The sequence below is a fragment of the Rana temporaria genome, chromosome 13 (genome assembly GCF_905171775.1).
Source record: "Rana temporaria chromosome 13, aRanTem1.1, whole genome shotgun sequence".
Lineage (NCBI taxonomy): Eukaryota > Metazoa > Chordata > Amphibia > Anura > Ranidae > Rana > Rana temporaria.
In genome coordinates, this window is record NC_053501.1 from 101,163,936 (window position 1) to 101,187,569 (window position 23,634).

At 42.1% G+C, this 23,634-nt stretch overlaps 1 protein-coding gene across 1 annotated transcript in view; it reads left to right on the forward strand.

The window, feature by feature from the left end:
* Nucleotides 1-23,170, forward strand: part of LOC120921061 (cathepsin K-like) — a 30,303-nt gene extending 7,133 nt beyond the window's left edge. The window contains exons 3-8 of the mRNA XM_040333683.1: nucleotides 2,300-2,422; nucleotides 7,825-7,974; nucleotides 10,085-10,303; nucleotides 14,104-14,269; nucleotides 16,493-16,598; nucleotides 22,806-23,170. Of these exons, the coding sequence (XP_040189617.1) occupies nucleotides 2,300-2,422; nucleotides 7,825-7,974; nucleotides 10,085-10,303; nucleotides 14,104-14,269; nucleotides 16,493-16,598; nucleotides 22,806-22,905 (864 nt within the window). The 3' untranslated portion in view covers nucleotides 22,906-23,170. The remainder of the gene's footprint in view (nucleotides 1-2,299; nucleotides 2,423-7,824; nucleotides 7,975-10,084; nucleotides 10,304-14,103; nucleotides 14,270-16,492; nucleotides 16,599-22,805) is intronic.
* Nucleotides 23,171-23,634: the final 464 nt, after the last annotated feature.

Genomic DNA, 23,634 nt, shown 5'->3' on the forward strand with positions numbered 1-23,634 from the left:
AGGTTCCACAATGCACCCCCTCCCCGCCAACCAAACCCCTCCCCCCAAATCAATGGAGAATGTGCGGCACGGTTAGTTCAAATATGTTTTGTATGTTTTTTTACTTTTTTATAATTTTTTTTATTTTTATTTGTAGCTTGTCGCTTACTTTTTTTAATTTTTGTATAGTTTTCTTATTATTTTTCTTATTATTTTTCTTATTATTTTTCTTATTCTTTACTTTTTTATTAATTTAATTATTATTTCTTATTATTTATTTATTTTTTATTAAAAAAAAATTCACTTAACTTTTTTGCTATCACACAGGAGAAAACAATTTCCTGTGTGATAGCAATTGAAGGTGACATGTTCTCTTTATTGACCCTGTCACCTCCAAAACAAGAGTCCTAGCACTGTGCTAGAACTCCTGTCACAGCTGAGATGGGAAGAGCACACTGCTCTCCCCTCTCACTGTGTACATTGGCAGCAGGGACAGGAGACAGACTCGGTGGCCGGGGGGAGGACGGAGTCCCGAAGACAGAGCCAGCAGAGAGAGGTATGTGGGGTGGGGGGGGGACTAATGGGAGCACATATTTTACAAGTGATTTCGGCGACATCACCGCAATCACTTGTTAACGAGTGAGCGGATTCCCCCATAACTTACTGCCCTTAACTGTTTGTTCCGGGTGTCGGGGGACTCCATGCCACTGCCGCCCCTTGGAGCCCCAAGGCCTGGCCTCAGTGGCCTTGTGGGAAATCCGGGCCTGCACCTAAGGCTGTTCCTCCCCATCCATACAGCTTTATTGCACTAAAACACTGGGAAATAGAGACATACTTAAATCGACATCACCGAATAAATCCCAGAAACAGTTCTCTACAGTTCTCAAACTTCAGCAATTGACATTTCCAGGAGTATCAGATGTCTGTATCCCCCCATCAGACACACTATGATTCCATTCTCTGGCCCTTAGACAAAATGGGTTAACGGTAGTTTACTGATAGTTGGATGTGGTGGCTGTTTTATCTGTTGATCAACCTCCTGTTTTATGGTGGCTATATTCACTCCTCCACTGTATCTATGAAGGAGCAACATAGCTAGCCACCCTTGGACATCAGCAGTGTTAATCAGTGGAGATTGCCCCTACCTGCTTGCTCGATGTAAACTGAACTACGCATTGGCAGCTCAGCTTTCAGTGGCGGGCCTGTCTCTAAGGAGTGATGTCTCAGGAGTGATGTCATTCATCACCAGCCAGTGAATAGGACCAGAGAAGATCAGTGTGACGAACCCTTGTCCTTAACAGAACTTGGTCCGCTGTCAATGCTTCCCCTGTCCAGAACCAGCACCATCCAAGACTCTTTAACCCACCCAGTCACCAGACAACACCAGTCTTGGAGTACATCAGGAATAGCCTTTTTATTTGAGATCTCACACAAATATATACACAAGGGTGACAATACAAACTGTAACCATAAACCTATAAAACATGAGCTAAATATCTAATCCTTTAGACAGCCTAGGTGACTCATAGGCAAGACCTTTAGGACAGACTTGTCGTCTTTTAGCTCAGAAGACACAATCAACATTATCATTAATAGAAACACAAACCTTCACACAATAGCAGAGTTAATTAACACAAACAACAATGGGTGAAATACTCTTAGAGCCCACACTAGTCTTATTTACAATAAACACATTATATCAGACAACAGACAGACAGGTGGCTGGAGTTGATGACATCAGCATCTTCAATGAGCCCCAACATTATGAAGCAGTCACTATGTATAATATGGCATATACAGTACAGGGTTCCCTGAGTTTTGTGTTTTGGGGTGGGGACATGGACTTAAATCCAAAGTAACACCACCTCAAGGGTCTCCAGGCATACACCTCGCAAAGAGTATTGTTCCCTTAAAATCCAGGGCCCATAATCAGAAGGCAAGAGGCTAGCATTCAGTCCTCTCCAAAAGTCTATGTCCCGGCTAAGTTTTGTTACAATCAGAAAAGGATATCTGTGCTGGCAAGGGACCATTGGAAAGATAGGTATTTACCCTCTTAGGTCCCACTTTTAAAGAAAGTTAAAAAACACCAGACTTACTGGTCAGATCACCAGATAATAAGCTATATTACAGGGGGGACACAGAAAAACAAAAGAATGTTGTGTTAATGCTATTGACAGACTGTATTCTAGATGTCATGTTTTGATTTTAGCCATCATGTTTTAAATACATAAAAAATAAAACAAGAGATAAGAAACAAAAAACTCATTGCCACACCTATAACTTTGTGGTGTTTTTTTTTTCCTTCAAATGTTCTCCTTAGCTGGATGAGACGAAGAGAAGGCAAATCTGGGAGAAGAATCTGAAGCTGATCACCACCCATAACATAGAATACTCCCAGGGGAAGCACACTTACGATCTGGCTATGAACCACCTGGGAGATATGGTGAGAGGCCAATATTAAGCCACAGACTGTATGGCACTCCTATGGTTCTGTCTTATGTCTGGAGGGCAGAAGCACACGTGTCCAAGCAAGTATGAGACAGCTGCTTTGGGCCCCACAACAATGACAGGGCCCAGGGCAGCTGCCCCTTTTGCCCTGCCTTAAAGATGGCCCTGGATGGAGGTGCTTGGACAGCAAATCAATGCAGGTTACAGATGACCAGGACAGCAGTAGCACTAGAGCTGAGAATCTACAAAAGCACAGAATATTGAACTATTTGGCATCACATGGGTTTTGTTCTTACAGGCAGGAAGGGCATAGAATACTGGAGTTCAGAGCTCATAGGGAGACTGGAGTACAGTAGAATCTAAGGCCCCGTACACTCGTCAGAATTCAGCCAGAAACTCGATCGGAGCTGAATTCTGCCGAGAAACCCGGCCGTGTGTACACTGGCTGAGGAAGCCGACGAGGATCTCGGCGAGAAAATAGAGAACATGTTCTCTATTTCCTCGTTGTTCAATGAGAAATTTCGGCTCGCCGAGATCATCGGCGGCTTCACAAGGAAATCGACGAGCAAAACGATGTGTTTTGCCCGTCGAGTTCCTCGGACGTGTGTACGGGGCCTTAGAGTAATAGGATGATGAGCTTACAGGAACACTGGGGTAAAGGTATGTATTAAGAACACAGAGGTGCATGGGGGTCTTTGGTAATGCAGGTATACAGAATATAGTTGGGATGAACCCAGTCTGCCCATACCTATAGTAAATGTGAGGGCTCTTGGAAGAGCTGATGTGTGTAGAGTCTAAGGAACCACCTTTTCTTCATCAGAGATCCCAACATAAAGATGGAAATGGGTTGCGCTACAGATGATTCCTAGGTTGTGGTCATCTGACTCAGGTTACAGGCGGGAGTACACTGAGAGTTACTAGGGACATGCTGGGAGACAACAAGGACACTGGGGGTACACAAATCACACTGGAAGGCACTGGGAGCAAGGGTTGTCCAATACAGGAACACTAGGAACCTTGGGGTCACAAGTAGTCTCTCAGAAACTAGAACCCTGGGAGTCTTGGGGGTCATATGGAAACTTCTTAGGCAACCAAGGACACAAGGAAGCACTGGGGGTCACTCACTAGCAATCTTCTCCACCAGGATGCACTGAGGAACACTAGGATTCTTCTTGGAAATACAGAGGTACTGGGAGACCTGGTGCTAGGAACATTAGCTGTTGCTCAGGTGATGCCTGGGCAAATAAGTCCAGTTTAAAGTGGATGTAAACCCTCCATACACCCAGTGAAGAGAGCAGCCTCAGATGATACACTGAGATGAAACACATTTTCCTACATAAGTTTTAGATCCATATCTGCTGTCTTCACATTTATATACTGTTTAGAAAGTTCAGATCTTGTTAGGAAATGTTCTCTTCCTGGTTAACACAGAGTGTGATGTCTGGGCATACAGCCAAGATAGCTAAAATTGCTAATTGGAGGAAAGGCACACACACCCTCTCATCATGGGCAGAGACACGCAAGGTGTTTTGTAACAGGGCCAGCTCCCTGCTAATCTATTTATAGCAACCTCCCAAGGCCGGAAATTTCAGGCTGCTTTTATCTGATGTGTCCGACAATTTGTCAGGACACAGGAACTGTTCAGGAGAGAGCTATTGAACTTAACTCTTTGAAGAGAGATAACAAAACACTGCAGATATATGTGCCCCGCTCAAACTTCATGAATTGGGATTAAATCCACTTTAAAGGCCAAGTTTACCTTTTTGGAAAAAAATAATCAATGTACATATTTCTGCAAAGAAAAAAATGTGCATTTAGAATTATTTCCCGCAGGAGTCTGGAAAGCATTGTACCTGTGATCAGTAGATCACAGGTGCAGCGTTAGGCTCCTGCCAGCTCTCAGTATAGCTGTCTGCTTGTACCTACCGTATGGGCAGACAGTAACTGAAGAGAAGGAAGATCAATGAACTACGAGAGCGCTCACCAGCACCCTCGCAGTTCATTGAGAACTACAAGTTGTCTGCTACGATGGAAGACAGTACTTGTAGACCTTTCATTCACAGAGGCTCACACAACCATGCAATTTTCAAATTGTGACAGCGTGTGTAGGGAGAAGTACCCCTGCCCACTGTCACAGGGGGAGAATCGAGAAGGTGGGGGGGGGGTTACAAAGCGGTTACTGCTGGAGCATGTTACTTTTTACACCCTAAATTCTTTCTCAAACAATATGGGTGTAACGTGTAACATGCTCCCAAAGGTAAACTTATCCTTTATGCCGCATACACACGGTCGTTTTTCGGCATGAAAAAAAACAACATTTTTTAAAATGTCATTTAAAATGATCGTGTGTGGGCTTCACATCGTTTTTCGGCTTCTTAGAAAATTTTGTTTTTCGTGATGTAAAAAATGATTGTTTTTCGTGATGTAAAAAATTATCGTGTGTGGGCAAAAACAACGTTTTAAACCCGCGCATGCCCATAAGCAAGTTATGAGACGGGAGCGCTCGTTCAGGTAAAACTACCATTCATAATGGAGTAAGCACATTCATCATGCTGTAACAGACAGAAAAGCGCGAATCGTCTTTTGCTAACAAGGAATCGGCTAAAAGCAGCCTAAAGGCGAATGGAACTTCCCCTTTAGAGTTCCGTCATACGTGTTGTACATCACCGCGCTTTGTTCATCATTTTTCCAAAACGATGGTGTGTGGACAACATCGTTTTTAATGATGAAGTTGGAAAAACATCGTTTTTTTTTTCATGATGAAAAAATTACATTTATTTTAATGCCGAAAAACGACCGTGTGTAGGCGGCATTAGGCTGGGTTCACGCTGAGGAACGGATTGGCTCACGGCAGGGGGTCCGGTGCGTCTCCATTCACTGTTTCAGGTCCGATTTCAGGCTGAATTTGGACCTGAAATGGACCAGAAAATTCACAGGACTCCTGGGCAATGCGCACCGGAGATGTGTGAACCGTTCTATAGAGAGCCGGTCACAATATCTTGACATCCCGCATCCAATTTCCACTGGTGTGAAACCAACCTCAAATATAAAGAGATATGGCTTGGCTGGGCTGGGCATGTAGCTAACTAAATCAACAGCAGGTGGTTAACCAGTCTTGAACACAGGTCTTTTAAAACCATGAACTACAAAATTTCCACTATACATATGTTAGAAACCTTCAGTTTGTACAAGGGATGTAGGAACAGGGATCACAAAGATTGTATCTACACTGGGCTCCAGTCTGAAAAAGGCCTTGGGATGGCTCCACTTCCCACTTTGTTGCGCAGAAATGAATTTGCAGCTATGTCGATTATACTATACCAGCTAAGATGGGAGGTTGACAAACTTAAAAGGGTTGTAAAGGTAAATGTTTTTTCACCTTAATGTACCCGAGCCCCCGTTTTACTTACCTCACCCCTCGGAAGTCCCGTGTCCCCCCCCCCAGTCATCCTCTTCGGTTCCCAGCCTGGCCGTTGATTGGCTAGGTTGGACGGATTGATAGCAGCGCAGCCATTGGCTGGCGCTGCTGTCAACCACAGCCAACGACGCGGCGCGCCGGGGGGCGGGGCCGAGTGATACAGTCGGCGGCTATGCCTGCTGCTGTATCATGGGAGCGTACCCGCAAGAGCTTTCCACCATGCGAGGTGGAAAGCTCTTGCGGAGGGGGAGCCATGGCAGCCGCCGAGGGACCACAGAAGACGTGGATTGGGACCACTGTGTGCAAAATGAGCCACACAGTGGAGGTAAGTATAACATGTTTATACAACTTTAGTGTCACTTTAAGATGATCCACAACGAAACGGCAGAGGGAAGTTGCATTGACACCAGCCTTGGTGATGTGATTTATGACTGGTGATTCACATGACCATGCTACGGGGAAGCATAGGGAATAAATCTTGCACATTGTGCTGACTCCATAGCTTCTCTATTTCGTTTTCCTGTTAATCATCTTTCTTAAGCTATTAAATGGGGAACAGCTATGGAATCGTGGGAAAATGTACATATACGTTCATTTTTTTATCCAATGGTTTGATGAAGATGGTGGGGGCCATTTGGGTAATTGTTTTGGCAAAAGCCAACTTATAATTTTAGAAGAATGCTTTAAAGTTTGCAAATAAAGGAGAAAGTCAGGGGTTATGCCGCATACACACGGTCGGAATTTCCGACGACAAATGTTCGATGCGAGTTTGCTGTCAGAAAATTTGATCGTGTGTATGCCCCATCGGACATTTGCTGTCGGAATTTCCAACAACAAATGTATGAGAGCTGGTTCTCTATTTTTCCGACAACAAAAGTTGCTAACTTCTGTTGTCGGAATGTCCGATCGTGTGTACGCGGCATAAGTGTTATTGAAAAGGAAAAAAAGAAAGCAAGGAAGGAAGAGTTAGAGTCGGTTCACACTAGGGCGACACGACTTCCAGCGCGACTTTCAGAGGCGACTCCGACACGACTTGAACATGAACCACAGGGCGATCTGGGGCGATTTACAACACAACTTGAAGTCGTCTCCAGGACAGGAGACATTCCAGTGGCCAATAAAACAACTTCCATTGAAATCAATGGGTACAAATCGCCTACAAGTCGGATTGAAGTAGTACAGGAACCTTTTCTGAAGTCGGATCGCCTTGAGTAGTGTGTATTAACACCGCTCCCATTCACTTCCATTGTTTTTCTCTACAGCGCGACTTGGGACGACTTGAGGTGACATGAAGTCGGATTGCAAGTCGCCCCAGTGGAGCCTCTGTCTCAGTTAGCAACCAATCAGATTGTTTTGCATTAGAAATACAAAAATAGAGAAAAAAAAAAGCACTCACATAGCCACATCCGTAATTGATAAGGGGAAAAAGAAAAACGGAGGGTGCCAAAAATTGGTAACCCAGGGTCGGACTTTAGAAGCACAGTAAACAATGGAGAATATTCATGACAAATTACCAAATTTATTGAAAAAAGTACATGGTACATAGAGAGCATTGAAAAAGAAACATATGGCAATACATGGTGTACAGGGAGCCCAGATGCGTCAAGCGTTTCGCTGTTAAGCTTCGTCAGGACACAATCAAGGTTCGTTGGTAGCAAGAAAGAAAGCGGGTCTCACTATCTAGAATAAAGCATATGTGTTTATAATTTGCATAACATTTAATTACATAAATACGTTTTTTAATATATTTCCATATATATGTTTTTTAAATCTTTTTCAATGCTCTCTATGTACCATGTACTTTTTTCAATAAATTTGGTAATTTTTCATGAATATTCTCCATTGTTTACTGTGCCTCTAAAGTCCGACCCTGGGTTACCAATTTTTGTCCGCCTCCTTTTTTCTTGTTCCTATTAGAAATAACAAACTCTGATATGACCACTTTTTAACCCTTGTATTGTGTGTCCTTTTATTGGCAGACCAGTGAGGAAGTAGTTCAGACTATGACTGGACTAAGAGTTCCATCCAATCGGCAGTCCAACAATACCTACGAGCCTGACTGGACAACCCGAATCCCAAAATACATTGACTACAGAAAGAAGGGATACGTGACTCCAGTACAAAATCAGGTAAATGTCTAGGTCAGCCCAATTGTCCAAACTCTGACATCTCTGCAGTTAAAGGTTGTAAAGGTTCGTTTTTTATTTTCTAAACAGGTTTCTTTAGGCTAGTGCATTGTTGGTTCACTGACCTTTTCCTTCCATTTCCCTTCTAAATGTTTTTTTCTTTGTCTAAATTTCTCACTTCCTGTTCCTCCTCAGTAAGCTTGCCCCCATCATCCGAGCCGTTCTGGCTGGGGGTTAGTCAGCGTGCTCGCCCCCTCCCTTGGGACTACATCCCTGCGGAGAGACGCTGTGAAAATCGCGGCAAACACGACGGTAAAACGCTGATAAAAATAGCGGCGCTTATCCGCCAGCGCACCAATCGCCTCAGTGTGAAAGTACCCTTACCGCCGCGTTTGCCAAAATTTTCGGGCGCTAGTGGGGAGATTTTAACTCCCGCTAGCACCCAAAAAAAGGTTAAACCTTGGAGGCGCTACCCCATTGATTTCAATGTCCAACCACGTCTCACAGATGTGGCTGGCAAGACTTTTTTTTGTATTGTGACCACAGGGCTGTTCTTACCCAATTATTTTTAGTAATTTTATATTATCTATGTAATGAATAAATGTTTCTATTTTTCGATAATTTGATGTTGATCAATTTTTCTGCACCTTAAAACTCAGATTTTCTGCTCTTTGGGTATTTCCTGTTATTCAATTCAAATCAGTTCAGGAGGGCCAGAGAGGGTTTAATTGAGTACTCGTTATTGATCATTGATTTAGCACTGCTTTGGGTGCTTCCATCTCCACAGCATGGCCAGGCACTCACCATACCTAATATGCAGCTTGCTCATTGTCCTACCTCTTACCTATGTAATGCATACATTTTAGGTTTTTAGGCTCTGTTTTCTGTTGCATTTTGTTATTACTGTCTATGTTATTGCTCTACAATTGTATGCACATTTCCATTCGTAAAGCCCTGTACACACGCTCGGTTTTCTCGGCAGTAAAAAGTCAGCCGAGAACCCGGCAGGAAAACTGCCATGGAGCTTTGGCCGGGAATCCCGGCCGTGCGTATGCTCCATCGGCACTGCCTCGCAGTGTTTCCCATAGGTAAGTAGTAGATCTGGTGGAAAAATAACGCTGGGAATCCCGACGGGAAAATAGAGAGCAGGTTCTCTATTTTCCCGCCTGTTTTCCTGACTGGAAAACTGCGAGGAAGCATACACACGTCTGGTTTTCCTGGCCAAAAGCTCTCCTAGCAGTTTTTCTGCTGGGAAAACTGGTCGTGTGTACGAGGCTTTACACTTTATGGGCTAGATTCAGATAGGTTAGCGGATCTTTAGATCCGCGTAACCTATCTGATTTACGTTACGCCGCCGCAATTTTTTGAGGCAAGTGCTGTATTCAGAAAGCACTTACCTCAAAACTTGCGGCAGCGTATCGTAACTCCCCCGCGGCTAGAGGGAGTGTAGTATTTAAATCAGGCGCGGTCCCGCGCCGATTTAACTACGCATGCGCCGTCCGCAAATTTTCCCGGCGTGCATTGCTCCCAATGACGTCGCTAGGACGTCATTGGTTTCGGCGTGAGCACAAATTACGTTCATCCGTATCTGCGAACGATTTACGCAAACGACGTAAAAATTCAAAACTCGGCGCGGGAACGACGCCCATACTTAACATAGGATACGCCTCACATAGCAGGGGTAACTATACGCCGGAAAAAGTTGAACGCAAGCGACGTAAAAAAAAAGCGACGGGCGGGCGTTCGTTTCTGAATCGGCGTAAATGCTCATTAGCATATTCGCTGCGTAAAAGACACAGAAGCGCCACCTAGCGGCCGGCCTGGAATTGCAGCCTAAGATCCGACGGTGTAAGTCACTTACACCTGTCGGATCTTAGGCATGTCTATGCGTAACTGAGTCTATGAAACAGGCGCATAGATACGACCGGTCGGCCTTAGAGATACGACGGCGTATCAGGAGATACGCGGTCGTATCTCCTATCTGAATCTGGGCCTATGTATTTTTATTATTTGTACTATCCACCACTTTTACTTGGTGCGTCAGAGGATTATGCTGGTATATAAATAAATGTCACAAATATTAATCATGACTTCAACCTCTTTTTTCTGGCAGGGGGCCTGTGGTTCATGTTGGGCATTTAGTTCCGTAGGAGCTTTGGAGGGCCAGCTTATGAAGAAGACCGGAGATCTGGTCTCCCTCAGTCCTCAGAACCTTGTGGACTGTGATGCAGATAACTATGGCTGTCAGGGTGGATACATGACCAATGCTTTTGGCTATGTAAGGGATAATAATGGCATAGACTCGGATGCGATTTATCCCTATATCGGACAGGTATGTTTGATCCATGTAACAAAATAATAAAGTGTTCTGCGCTTAAAATATCTAAATACAAATACTTTTCCACAGGGCTTTTTTTTCTCAAACAATAACCACAAACCCCCCAAAACCTCTGCCCCCCTCACACACACCTCACAAACAGTAGGAGGGTCTTAAAGGGGCATTAAATACCAGTATTGCATTACATACAGGGTGCAGAGTTCAGGAGGGATGCACAGAGTGTAGAGGTGTCACTTGTAAACACAGAAACCGGACTTCTGAGTTCCACCAAGTTTCCCCTGAAAAAAAGCCCTGCTTTTTCAAATATGAACAGTCTCAATCCAGTGGAGACAGCTGCACTTACTATATCTCACATAACAATACAAATACCAAAATAAAATAAAGTGTTGCACTGTTTTATAGAGTGCATGTAGTGCTTTACATATTTCATAAATTAATTAAATGCATATTTAATAAGTAAATCAATATAACAGAATCAAAAATTATAGAGAGTAAATCAAAAGTCCTGGAATTCATAAAATTTGCATAACAGTCCAAAAAAAAAAATGAATCCCAATGAAATAATAAAAATCATATGCAGTAATGTAAAGTGCTTCACTCGTAGGTTTTACGCAAAGATCCAGTGCTTCAGATGATCACCACAAAGCGCTCCACCAAGGGAATAAAATTGCCTCTTACCAGAAACAAGACCTTTTTAAAAGTCTAGCTGCACCTTAGTAATAGACCCTAACTTGGATGGATGGATAGACAGGTGTAAAACAGCTTTGCGCCAAACCCAGACGCATTAAATCAAGCTCGGCAGTTATATACAATCCCCTCAGATGCTTCTCAGACTACCTTCAGACACCTAAAACCGGGGCTAAACAATGAAGAGGATTAAAATAGGCATCAAGTACATAAAAGTTAGAATATAAATAGAGGGCGCTAAGCCCATACAAAATAAGTATAGTGCCGTGACAAGGTATCTGTTTAACAATAAAATTGCAACATAAATAACACAAAAAATATATAGAAAAGTCCCAACAATTGCAGTCAACCTGCACTTGAAACCACGCGAGTGAATTCAAATATGATCAAAAAAAATATAAAAATAAAACAGTGAACAAAGTCCAATTGTAATGATAATTCTGTGAATGAAGAAATGCCACCACCGCTTCAGTATAATTATCAATTCCACCCAAGGTGCTTTAGATAAAGTATGCTCTTACCAGAGCTCGTTGACCCCTTTAATGAAAAAGATGGTCAACTAAGCTTATGCAGGATTGTGCCTGCAACACATGAAGATATGGACAGACCACTTTGCAAATCCAGGAACCTCACACGGGATTATATGTAAAAGAAGAGAGGCCAGATAGCCAAATAGCGTGATACCGTTTTATTTAAAATATTAAAATAGACATAAAAGTCAGCCGATTGGCTCCTTACATTAGGGGGTGCCCACCCGGCACTGAGGCTGCGGACCTGTCACCGCTCAAAGCGGTTCTTTAGTCGGATACGCTGGGGAATGAGAGCCGCCGCTCACATGTAACGCCAAACGATCCCTCTAACAGTCCAAAGCACGGGGGGTACGTCACGTGACCAGGCTGCCTCCGACGTACGTTTCGTTATGTTAACGTCATCAGGGGGGCGTGCCTGGTCACGTGACGTACCCCCCGTGCTTTGGACTGTTGAAGGGATCGTTTGGCGTTACATGTGAGCGGCGGCTCTCATCCCCCAGCGTATCCGACTAAAGAACCGCTTCGAGCGGTGACAGGTCCGCAGCCTCAGTGCCGGGTGGGCACCCCCTAATGTAAGGAGCCAATCGGCTGACTTTTATGTCTATTTTAATATTTTAAATAAAACGGTATCACGCTATTTGGCTATCTGGCCTCTCTTCTTTTACATATAATCCCGTGTGAGGTTCCTGGATTTGCAAAGTGGTCTGTCCATATCTTCATGTGTTGCAGGCACAATCCTGCATAAGCTTAGTTGACCATCTTTTTCATTAAAGGGGTCAACGAGCTCTGGTAAGAGCATACTTTATCTAAAGCACCTTGGGTGGAATTGATAATTATACTGAAGCGGTGGTGGCATTTCTTCATTCACAGAATTATCATTACAATTGGACTTTGTTCACTGTTTTATTTTTATATTTTTTTTTGATCATATTTGAATTCACTCGCGTGGTTTCAAGTGCAGGTTGACTGCAATTGTTGGGACTTTTCTATATATTTTTTGTGTTATTTATGTTGCAATTTTATTGTTAAACAGATACCTTGTCACGGCACTATACTTATTTTGTATGGGCTTAGCGCCCTCTATTTATATTCTATCTTGTCCACATACCACTTGTGTTATTGAGGAGCAGCTTATTATTTATTTATATACACTTTTAATATTTGTATATATTATTATATATAAATTTAATTGTTCTTTTTTATTAGTTAGGCGCGGAATTTCACTTTACACAAGTACATAAAAGTGCCCGGTGCCTGGGCGGACATGATGACGTCACCCCCTGAAACTCCGCCCAATACGTTTTGTCCTACCGGACGTCATCACTGGGGCAACGGAGTTTAATGTATATGGGCTTAAGCATAGCTTTTATATTGGGAAATTGGAGGCAGGGACTTAAAGACCCTTTGTGGAGTAAAGGTCTGTTTTAAAGTTAATCCTTAACCTGAAACCCAACACAATCACTAAAACAATCAGTTAAGATATACCTTGGCCATTTTTTATTTTTCAGTTTTGGTGAGAATAGGGAATAGTTGAAAACCTGTCAGAGGCTTTTGCCATCTGTAACCCATTGTGGAAATCCCCTTTCATTCTTTGTAGTTACCTTATCGGATCTGTAACCGCACAGTCCTGCACCAATATCTAACACCACTAAAAACAGTAGACATGTGCATTCGTTTTCGTCCGAATTTCGGAAATTTTCGTTATCGTTTTAACAAACGAAAACGAACGCGCAGAATCCGAAAACCGAAAGATCAGACATAAAAAAATGCTTTATTTTTGTTTTTGTTGCTACAACAGTTCGATATAGATAGGAGATTCGACATGACACTGACAAAAGCAATCTGTGTCTATTGAATCTGCGGTCGAATGTGCCTAACCTTAACTCTATTAGTCCAAGATTATTCTACATAGAGAGATAAGATTCGACATTATAGAGATAGTGTTGGGGTAGACCATTCGACATGAACGACGAAGATTTAACGAAGCAAAGAAAAACATACAAACGTTGAATCGGTCATTGAAGGCTTATGGTGTCTGTCGAATGTTCTAAGAAGATTCGACGGAGCTGCTAAACTGTACGACGCTGCAATCGTACATTTCCGGTCAAATGCTCGGCCCATAGGCTATAGAAGAATTCAAATGTTGGTTGACTAGTAATAAAAAATTATAAATATAATTATTACTAGTCATACAACATTAGAATTCTTCTACAGCTTGTAGGCGGAGCATTGGACCGGAAATGTACAATTGCGGCGTCATACAGTTTAGAACATCTTCTTAGAACATTCGACGGACACCATAAGCCTTCAATTGACAGATTCAACCTTAATTAATTCGGATTTTCGGACGAATGCATTTTTTAACAAAACAAAATAAATAAAAAAACGAATTTCGGGAGTAACTAAATAAATTTATTTTTCAGATGAAAACTAAATTCCGAAAATAAATATTTCAGTGTGCACATGTCTACTAAACAGTTGCTGTCAAGATACAATGATCCACCTTTTAATATATAGTTCTAGCTATTATAGATATCTCTTTGAGGTTTACTGGTGCCTTCATTTTATTTGTACTAGGATGAAGGCTGTCTCTACAAACCATCTGGAAAAGCTGCGGGCTGCAAGGGTTTTAAAGAAATCCCTATAGGTGATGAGAAGGCCCTGAAAAGAGCGGTTGCACAGGTTGGCCCCGTGTCGGTCAGTATTGATGCTAGTCAACCCTCCTTTCAGTTCTACAATAAAGGTGAGGGAAATGGACCTAAAAAGAGGATGTTGTGTCATATCCCATAGTGTGGGAAGAATATAAATACATGAGACACAAGGGGTGAACACCTTGGGGGACAAACATACTCCATGTAACATGTCAAAGTGGGACATAATGCACATTTCTTTGTGTGACACTTTAATAAATGGGTGTATTTAAAGGCTGATGTCACACCAGCGATTTTGGAGCAATGATTGATTACTGCTAAAAATTGATTATGCAGCAAGCAAAATAATCTTGCTGAGTTGATGGCGATGGTGCTACAGCATTGGGTTGTACTCTGATTCAAGACAGTCTCTTTCAGCGGTTTCTGGCTAAGCCATATGCCGCGTACACACCATCACTTTATGTGATGAAAAAAAATGACGTTTTTAAAAACGTCACTTTAATTGACCGTGTGTGGGGGAAAACGTTGTTTTATGTCTTCTAAAAAACGACCAAAAAAAATTGAAGCATGCTTCAATTTTATGTGTCGTTTTTCAAAACGTCAACTTTTACTTCACAGAAATTGGCCGTGTGTAGCAAAAACGTCGTTTAAAACGAAATTTTTTCATCCGCGCATGCCCAGAAGCTACATATGAAGCGAGCTTCAATGGAAAAACGTGGTGAACGTAACCTCGCTTTGCTAGAACATTGTGAGAAAAACGATGGTGTGTAGGCAACTTCGTCTTTGAAAATTGAAGTTTCAAAAACGTCATCTTTTACTTCACAGAAAATGTCGTTTTTTTTCATCACATAAAGTGATGGTGTGTACGGGGCAATAGAGGTGAATGAAGAGCAATTGTTGATGGCAATTTTGCCGCTGACATGAAACACTGCTGAATCTGTACAAAGCACGTCTGAAACTTTAGATTTTACACATATGACCATTTTGGAACTGTCTTGCAAATGATGGGTCATCTAACAATTACACAGGGCAAAAGGCCAAGGTTTTAATTTGTTTTTCAATTTATTTAAAATATTTTTTTTCTTTTTATTATTATTATTTTTTTGGTATATACTTTGACCAGAGCAATACAGTGCTACCATAGTAACACTGTACTACTCTGGGGAGGTGATCGGGATTTTTTAAACACTATGATTACTTATAACCATGAATATCCCTGTTATAAACAATTTTAGTGTGTACTATTGTGATTCATATGGTACAGATGGGCTGTGATTGGCCCTGTCTGTACTATGTGATTACTGTGACCAATCACAGAGATCATCACAATAGTACACAATGAATGGCATGAATGGAAGCCATCCATTGTGTATAATTGTCATGTAATCTGAGGGATTGGTTACAGTGATTACATGGTATGAGCAGCAGCCCGGTACACTGAACTGTCATCCGCTGTGTCCACTGGCAGATTGCGCCGCAGCGTGGCCCATTGGGTGTGTGCAAGGTGCGATCCTGGGAGGAGGTCGTACGACCTCCGCCCAGAACGGCAAAGCTACCGCATTGCTGTCATTTTACTATAGATCAAGCAGGAAGCAGTTTGCTGGAGGCGGCAGCAAACAGTAACACCCCCCCCCCCCCTCGGACAGTCGGGATTGGAGCACTTACCCCATCTATGGTGGGCAGCCCTTCTTCCAGGCTTCGTGGCGGCTTCTGTTTCCTCCCTTCTCCTCTTGGGCCATTTGGGACTCTTCTCTTTTCGGCCAATTGGAAAACGGGTCTCAGACCTGCTTCTGATTAGTCAGATAGAGCAGTGGTCATCAACCTTGTCCTGCAGGGCCCACTAACAGACCAGGTTTGCAAGATAACAGAAATACATCACAGGTGATATCATTTTCTGCTCAGTGATTGCAGTATTCTAGTCTGCATCTCCCCCAAGGTAATACATAAAACCTGGCCTTAGATAGAGGATCAATGTTTCAATAGCGAATATTCATTCTTTTTTTTTTTTTTGCTTTTTCTTAGTAATTAAAGCTTTTCACTGAAAAAAAGGGGCTTCAGTGCCCCAAAACAGCAAACCGCGCACAAAGTACAGTGATTCGTGTCAACCAATCAGAAACCATCTTTGACTGGTCTTTGTTGTAGGTCCTGCAATTTGCCAAATAAACTGGAAGATGACAAACTGCTAACCACATGCAAAGTGCAGTAATCATCTACAGCCAACTGGAAATCAGAAAATTGTTGTTGGCTTTATATAGAGGGAGAAGGGAGGTTTTTCTTCTGTTTTACCTATAACAACTTGTGTGTTATCTCTGCAGGAGTTTATTATGACAAAAACTGTGACCCTGAAGGGATCAATCATGCTATCCTGGCTGTTGGCTATGGAAATCTGAAGGGGACAAAGCACTGGATCGTAAAGAATAGGTAGATAGATCTTTTCTACTCCTGCTTCTTCTTCCTGCTTTATAGGCAAGCACACCTATAATCATAAATAACGTCTGACCCTAAAAAACGTATTTCTCAACAATTCCCCTCAAAATTACCATCTCCTCACTTAAATCTATACCTCTTTTTTTCAGATAATATACCCACTTTGATACAATATCGCCTTCATCACCACCAAAAAATCTGAACTCCAGCCTTCCCTACAGACTTGCAGAGTTATACGAGCTCCGCTCCTGTACTGAAATGGTTTATTAGAAACTGTCATAGCCTGCACCATTCTTGTTTTTCGAGCCTACAGTTTAGTGTGTAAAGATAAAACACCAAAGTGAGCGAACAAAATGCACTAGGGTGTATCTTTGATCGCTTCCCAAAGACCCTTCCCTGGCCCTCCAGGATGTAAGACTCCTGACGGGGGCAAGGCAGACTCAGGTCCACCTAGCCAAAAGGTCCTGCTACTTATGATCAGCCAAAGCTGACCAGCGAGTACTTGGTGAGGAGCTCTCCCAAATAGACACTCCCCCAAAGCCCACCCCCCAAGGCAGGGGAGCAAGAAACCTGATGGCCACACAACCTCCCCCTAGACTTCAAAGTTCTCTGATGATACCATGTCACAATATACTGACCGCATCCCTTGTTGGATGCGGTATATTGATGACGTCTTTTTTGTATGGACAGATACCAGGGAAAGGCTGGATGACTTTGTCCGGAAGTTAAACTCAAACACCTTTAACTTGAAATTTACTTTTGAATGTAACACTAATAAAACCAACTTTCTTGATATAACCGTGTTCCGTAGTGGGGATGACTCCCTAGCAGCTGATCTATACCGTAAGAAGACTGCCGGTAACACTTTGTTACATGCATCTAGTTCACACTCCCCAGCTCTAATACGTAGCATACCTTACGCACAATACATTCGTTTAAGACGTAACTGTACTCTATTATCGGACTTTCAAAGCCAATCTAAATTGCTCCAGACCCGCCTACTGGCTCGAGGATATAGCAAAAAACTGCTATGTCAGGCATATAACAAAGCACTTAACCAAACCAGAAACGCCTTGCTATTCACAAACAAAATTAGAACACCAAATACCACAGTCAAATTCATTACCAAATTCTGTTCCCAGCATGACAGTATTAAGTCTATTCTGGAAACCCACTGGCACCTACTACGAGAGGATGTGACCCTGATGAAATATGTGGGTACCCACCCACAGATAACATTCAGACGAGCATCGTCTATACGTGACAAACTAGTTAAAAGTTATTATACCAGACCAAATATAGACCGTCTTCCCCTTCCCTTGGGGACTTCCCGCTGTGGTGCTTGCTCCTTTTGTAAATGGATAGCTCCGTGTAAAACTGCTAAGCTCCCTAATGGTGAGACTCTGACACCAAAATTCTCTGCCAACTGCCGCACACAGGGCCTAGTGTATTTGATGACATGTAATTGTGGGGCTTTTTATGTGGGGAAGACAGTCAGGCAATTCCGTCAAAGAATCAATGATCATGTATACTATTCAGGGAACGGCAAAATGCTAACTCCCATTAGCAGACATCTGGATTTGTATCACCATTTCGATACATCCTGTATTAGTTTCATTGCCCTGGCTGTCATTCCCCAGAACCCAAGAGGAGGTGAATGGGACAGATTTGTTCTCCAAAGGGAGACCATCTGGATCGAGAGGCTCAATGCCACCCAATCCCCTGGACTAAATGAAACGCAATCGTACAAACCTTTCCTATAATGTTATCTGGTCACTTTGATCACTGAATATTACTTTGGTTTACACTTATGATATCACTTGGTTTCAATATAGAATACAACAATATATAAAAAATCTATGGATATCCTATGTTCTTGATGACATAGGCATTACCCTCTAAGTTTGTCAACATTACTCACTTTAATAATTAATTCTTCACTGTTTATACTTTTTTGACTGCTGTTGTTGTGACCATCCTTTTTCCCCCCCCCCCCTCCCCCCCTCCACCTTTTCCCAGTCACACAAAGTATTCCATGTGTGACATATTCCCTATGAGGCATACTGACTTGTTATTATCACACAAAATATCTTTTACACTTATATTATTCAACTCACAATAGTTCTTTTTCTTTTTCCTTTTCCTTTTTACTCTAATATCACTTTACCTCTATACGATATACACTCAGACCCAAATAACATATTATACTATAGGTGTACAATCTGTCTCAATAAACCCTCCTTATTCCCCACTTCACTCACTCCGGTGTAGTCGCCTCCTCTCTCCCTTTTCCCCCTCCCCCCTCCCCCCCTTTCCCCCCCCCCCCCCAAAAACAACTACACTGTGAGTTTTAGACCAACAAATCTATATACACGTATGACCCCTTAAAAATAGACCAATGAATAGTGACTGGCCAAAAAGAGTATGCACAGTTATATATAATTGTCTGATATGTTAGTATAATGAATACCTGACCGGTGTCAAATAAATTGAAAATTGTATATTCTCCAGCTATTACTTTTGAAATATGAGAAACTTTTTAATTCTTCTTTGTTCATGATTGAGATGAATGTTTTAAATCTTTATTCAGTGCAGCATCCCTGACATCAGGGATTATGCATTATGTGTATTCATAATTATAATGTCTGCCGGGCTAGTGCGGTGCAGCATTGGGCTGTGTTGTGTCCCCTATAACCTATGTTTCTTATTTCTCTACTTAAACTGCTAGCTTCTGTCAATTTTCCTCATTTCCCATTGACACTACCAAATGGATAAAGATCCACCAAGCCGACTAGGGAATCCTGTATTTTATGTGCATGTTCCCCGTCAACTATGGAGTTCCTCTCCCATTCTTTTCCCCTGCAGGATTGCTTATTGGTGGGCCCCGACGATATGCCCGCCCCTCTGGGCGGATCTCTTGCTGATCCGTCGATGTGTACTGGGTGACACTGTGCGGCACATCTCAATCATATGTTGCATATCCATCTCCAGACCGTGAGGCGGTACCCTGCTCTTCCACTCGTTTTCCCAGGCCTCTGATTGGATGGGATGCTTGTTGCATCCGCCCCCATCACCGCCCCCACCATCCACCAATTCCAAGCTTTGAGCCGGTCATGTGATGAGCGATCGATGATGACGTCATCACGGGTGCGACGGGCTACGCCGATCCAGCTGATCCAACTTATCAACAACCAGGTAGGGTGATATATAAAAACGGACACAACTGACCTTACAATTTATCGGCGTCATCGCTATCCTGGGGACACATGCGGTTTTCACCTTGCTGATCAGGCTGCAGGTACACTGAATTGCTACAGATTCCAATATTAGGGCTGCAGCAATATTCTTTACCCATGGTATCTTCCTCTTTGTTTAGGACTTACCCTGGTGTTATTTGTTTCCTTATAGGAACTAGTTCTGGGAATCCTATACAATATCTCTGGGTTTATATACCCAGGATCTCTTGGATTGCCCTATGATATGTTAATATATATCCTGTTCAGCCCAGCTCTGTGAAATTTTGAAACAACCGCATGCTAGTGATCCCTGGATTCGAATTTCCAGTGCCTACCAGCACTTGACTGTCCGAACATTTGTATGCTTACAAATCAGTGTTTTTGGTGAGTAAGCCTTTATCCATGTTGGTGGTGGCTGCTCTTTATTAATGTCTCTCCCTCTCCTACTTTCTGGTCAAACCCTCCCAACCCTCTCCCCTTCCCCCTCCTTTTCCCCTATTGTGTCCCAGAGAAACAATATACTTATCTTTGTTTAAAGCCCAATTCTTTATTATTTACAGATTATTTCCTCACGTTTGGCTGGCTTGATATAGCTTGTCCGCCCAGCCACTGTGGGGCTAACACGCTATTATCGCTTGGTTACCCCCAATGCGACCTATTCTTGTAAGTCATGTTTTGCTGCTACATATTCAACATAATTATATCTCTTCCTTCTTTCTTTTTTCCCTTCCCCATTCAATTACATAATTTCCTATGACACTGCCCCCCCCTTTTTTCCTCTTCTCCCTTTCTCCTCCTGATCTACGTGGGCTTTGGGTGACGCACCGCTACCCCCCCTGCTGCGCCGCACTCGTGCTGATAGACATAAATAATCTTTTTAGTTTTATAAACTGTTTTTGGTTCTCCTTTATTTACTGTATTGTGTATATATTTTTACTGTATATAAGAAATTTCATTTTATATATGTATACTTGTGAACTCATTGTTTTCTTGTATATATGTTTCAGTAGATGCAATATCTTATGCTCCTGAGGAAGCGCTAACGCGCGTAACATGTAGAGCAAGCTCTTCACCAAATCTTGGAATACTACACTGGATATGCAACTCAACAGTGTACCTGTAACTGTGCTTTCTAAATGAAGCCTATATATGATATGATTGTATAGTGTTGTAATCACAGTTGTGGTATTAGTTGCTGACCTATTCTCTTTTGATTTTATGTCATTCCACTTTTTATGATATTTCATACTAAATAAATTTCTAGTTTTCTACATCTTTTGGTATTGTGTGCCCTTAAAGCCCAATTTATTAGTTCCTTCTTTCAATATCGTTATTTCGGGGCGTTGGCACATTACTCACTAGTGCATTCGCGATGTCACCACGCGTTGTATGCACATTAAAATAGGTCCCTTTATTATCAAATTAGACTTCAAAGTAGGCTTGAAGACCCACACCCTTCCAATCCGTGAGTAAAGGAAAAAGACACATATGTAAAGTCTAGTGACAAAATGTGAAGAGTGAATAAATAAAAAATAAAACACAATGCACAATGCTTAGGCCGGATGGCCTGGTAACAAAAATTGCCCCAGCCTCGGCCTAAAGGCCTAGCCCATGAGTTGTAATGTAGAAAAAAGCTTAAAGTGGATGTAAATCCACTCTCGTCCTTTCTAAACTACTGCCATAGTGCTGATCTATAAGGATATAGATGCCTCCTGCTTGTATTCTCACCTTTCAAATGTCTCCCCTCTGTCTGTTATAAGAACTGAAAAACTGCAGATTCTGTGGGTGGGTCTGTTGTCTGGAGCTTGGTGGGTGGAGTCGTGATGTCAGTAGACTGCCCCGCCCTCCTCTACACTCCCCTTGTCAACATGCATTTTCTCTTGTGTATCCCTTACACTAAATTCTGCTATGATCAGTAACATCCAGTCAAAATCCAGAAAAGTAACCACATGACTTCAGAAAAGGAGTTGGGTTGGAATTAAAAAAATAATGTCTGTCTCCGGGCTAGTGCATGAGATATGTAAATAACCTGTCACTCACAGCAAGGGGGCGGAACAGACCAAGGTTTTTCTCTGTTAGTCCGTTTTATCTCACTGAACAATAAAAGAGGATTGCTCAGAGCTGGATTAACTCTGTGTGGCAAGACTGGGCACAGATGATAGGAAATCTTATACCCTACATTGTGACAGCAAAAAAAAAAATTGGGTTTACATCCACTTTAAGTGTCATAGCCTAGTTCTCTTTCACACAATAGGGTTTCAAACCTAGATAAATAATGCATCATTCTCCAGCATCCTGTAGCCCTTTCTTCCCCAGCCTCACTGGCCCTTCATTCACTGGATTTCAGTTAAATCATGGAGGCTCAGCATCAAATACATGCAAATGCTATCTGCCTAGAAATTGCCAGGTATTTTGATATTTGCACAGGTCCTCCCAAGAGGTAGCCTTTTGCATTCATTAGGGCTAAGGGCACAACTGAAAACTTAGTTTTGTTTCGTTTTCATTCCTAAAATACATAATTTTGTTATGTTATATTTGTTATCTTACGTTAATTCATTTTCAGATAATTAATTATTTATGTATGTATATATATAATCGTGGTAACGATTCGTAGTTTCGAAGCTGATTGGACTGTAAGATTTACTCCGAGTTGAGCTTTTTTGGTTTAGACCTTTAACGAATTAACAAATCATGCCAAATTCATTTGTTATTTTCGCTATAATTTCTTTTGTATTAGTTGAAATTCAATATTGTTTTCTTCGGACATTCAGATGCATCCAAATGTCTGAAAGATGCAAAATGTGTCCGAATTTCAATTTGTTACGAAACAAATTGCACATGTCTACTTGATAGGGTCTACCTTCTTATGCAGATTTTTTTTGCTGGGTATCTATGAAAACTTGCATTATATGTTGGTGTTGAGGAAGGCTGTCTACTCATTCACATTTTCTGTATTCTCTTTCAGCTGGGGAACACAATGGGGAAGAAAAGGATTTGCACTGCTAGCAAGAGACAAGAAAAATGCCTGCGGTATCGCCAACCTTGCCAGCTTCCCACTGATGTGATGAGAAGAACCCTTTCTGCAGGCAGAGGATAAAATGATACTTAAAGTTTCAGTCTACCAAGAAAATTATATTTCAATTATATTCAGCCACTGATGTGTTGAATCGCCCATTGGTTTCTTACATGTTTTTGGAATTCCACCAGTGAGATCTCTTTCCCGAAAATCCTGGCTCTGCCACCTGCTATTCTTAAGTCTCACTTGTCCCAATGCAGTTTATGTCAACTAGAATTAATAAACTATACTATTATCAGATATCAGTAATGAGATCTTATTACTGTCCAGTGTCATCATTGTCATTCAAGAGACTTGGTGCAGGATATTTTCAGTGCTGTTTTTTTTAAGTAATTTTTATTATAAAAAATATTATAATAATTATTATAATATTATTATTAAATGTATTAAATAGTAAAATGATTATAATATTATAATAATAATCATTATAACTATCTAATCACTAAATTAAGTTTTGTACACTTTGGATACGTGTAAGGCCCCGTACACACGACCAAACATGTATGCTGAAACTGGTCCGCGGACCAGTTTCAGCATACATGTTTGGTCGTGTGTAGGCGCGAGCGGGCCGAATTCCAGCAAACATTTGCCCGCCGGGCCTTTTCCCAGCGGGCAAATATTCGTGGACGTGTTTTAAAACCGTCCGCTGGAATCCTGCCCGCTCGGACATGTACGGTCGTCAGTACAGACCTACCGTACATGTCCAGGCGCCCGCCGT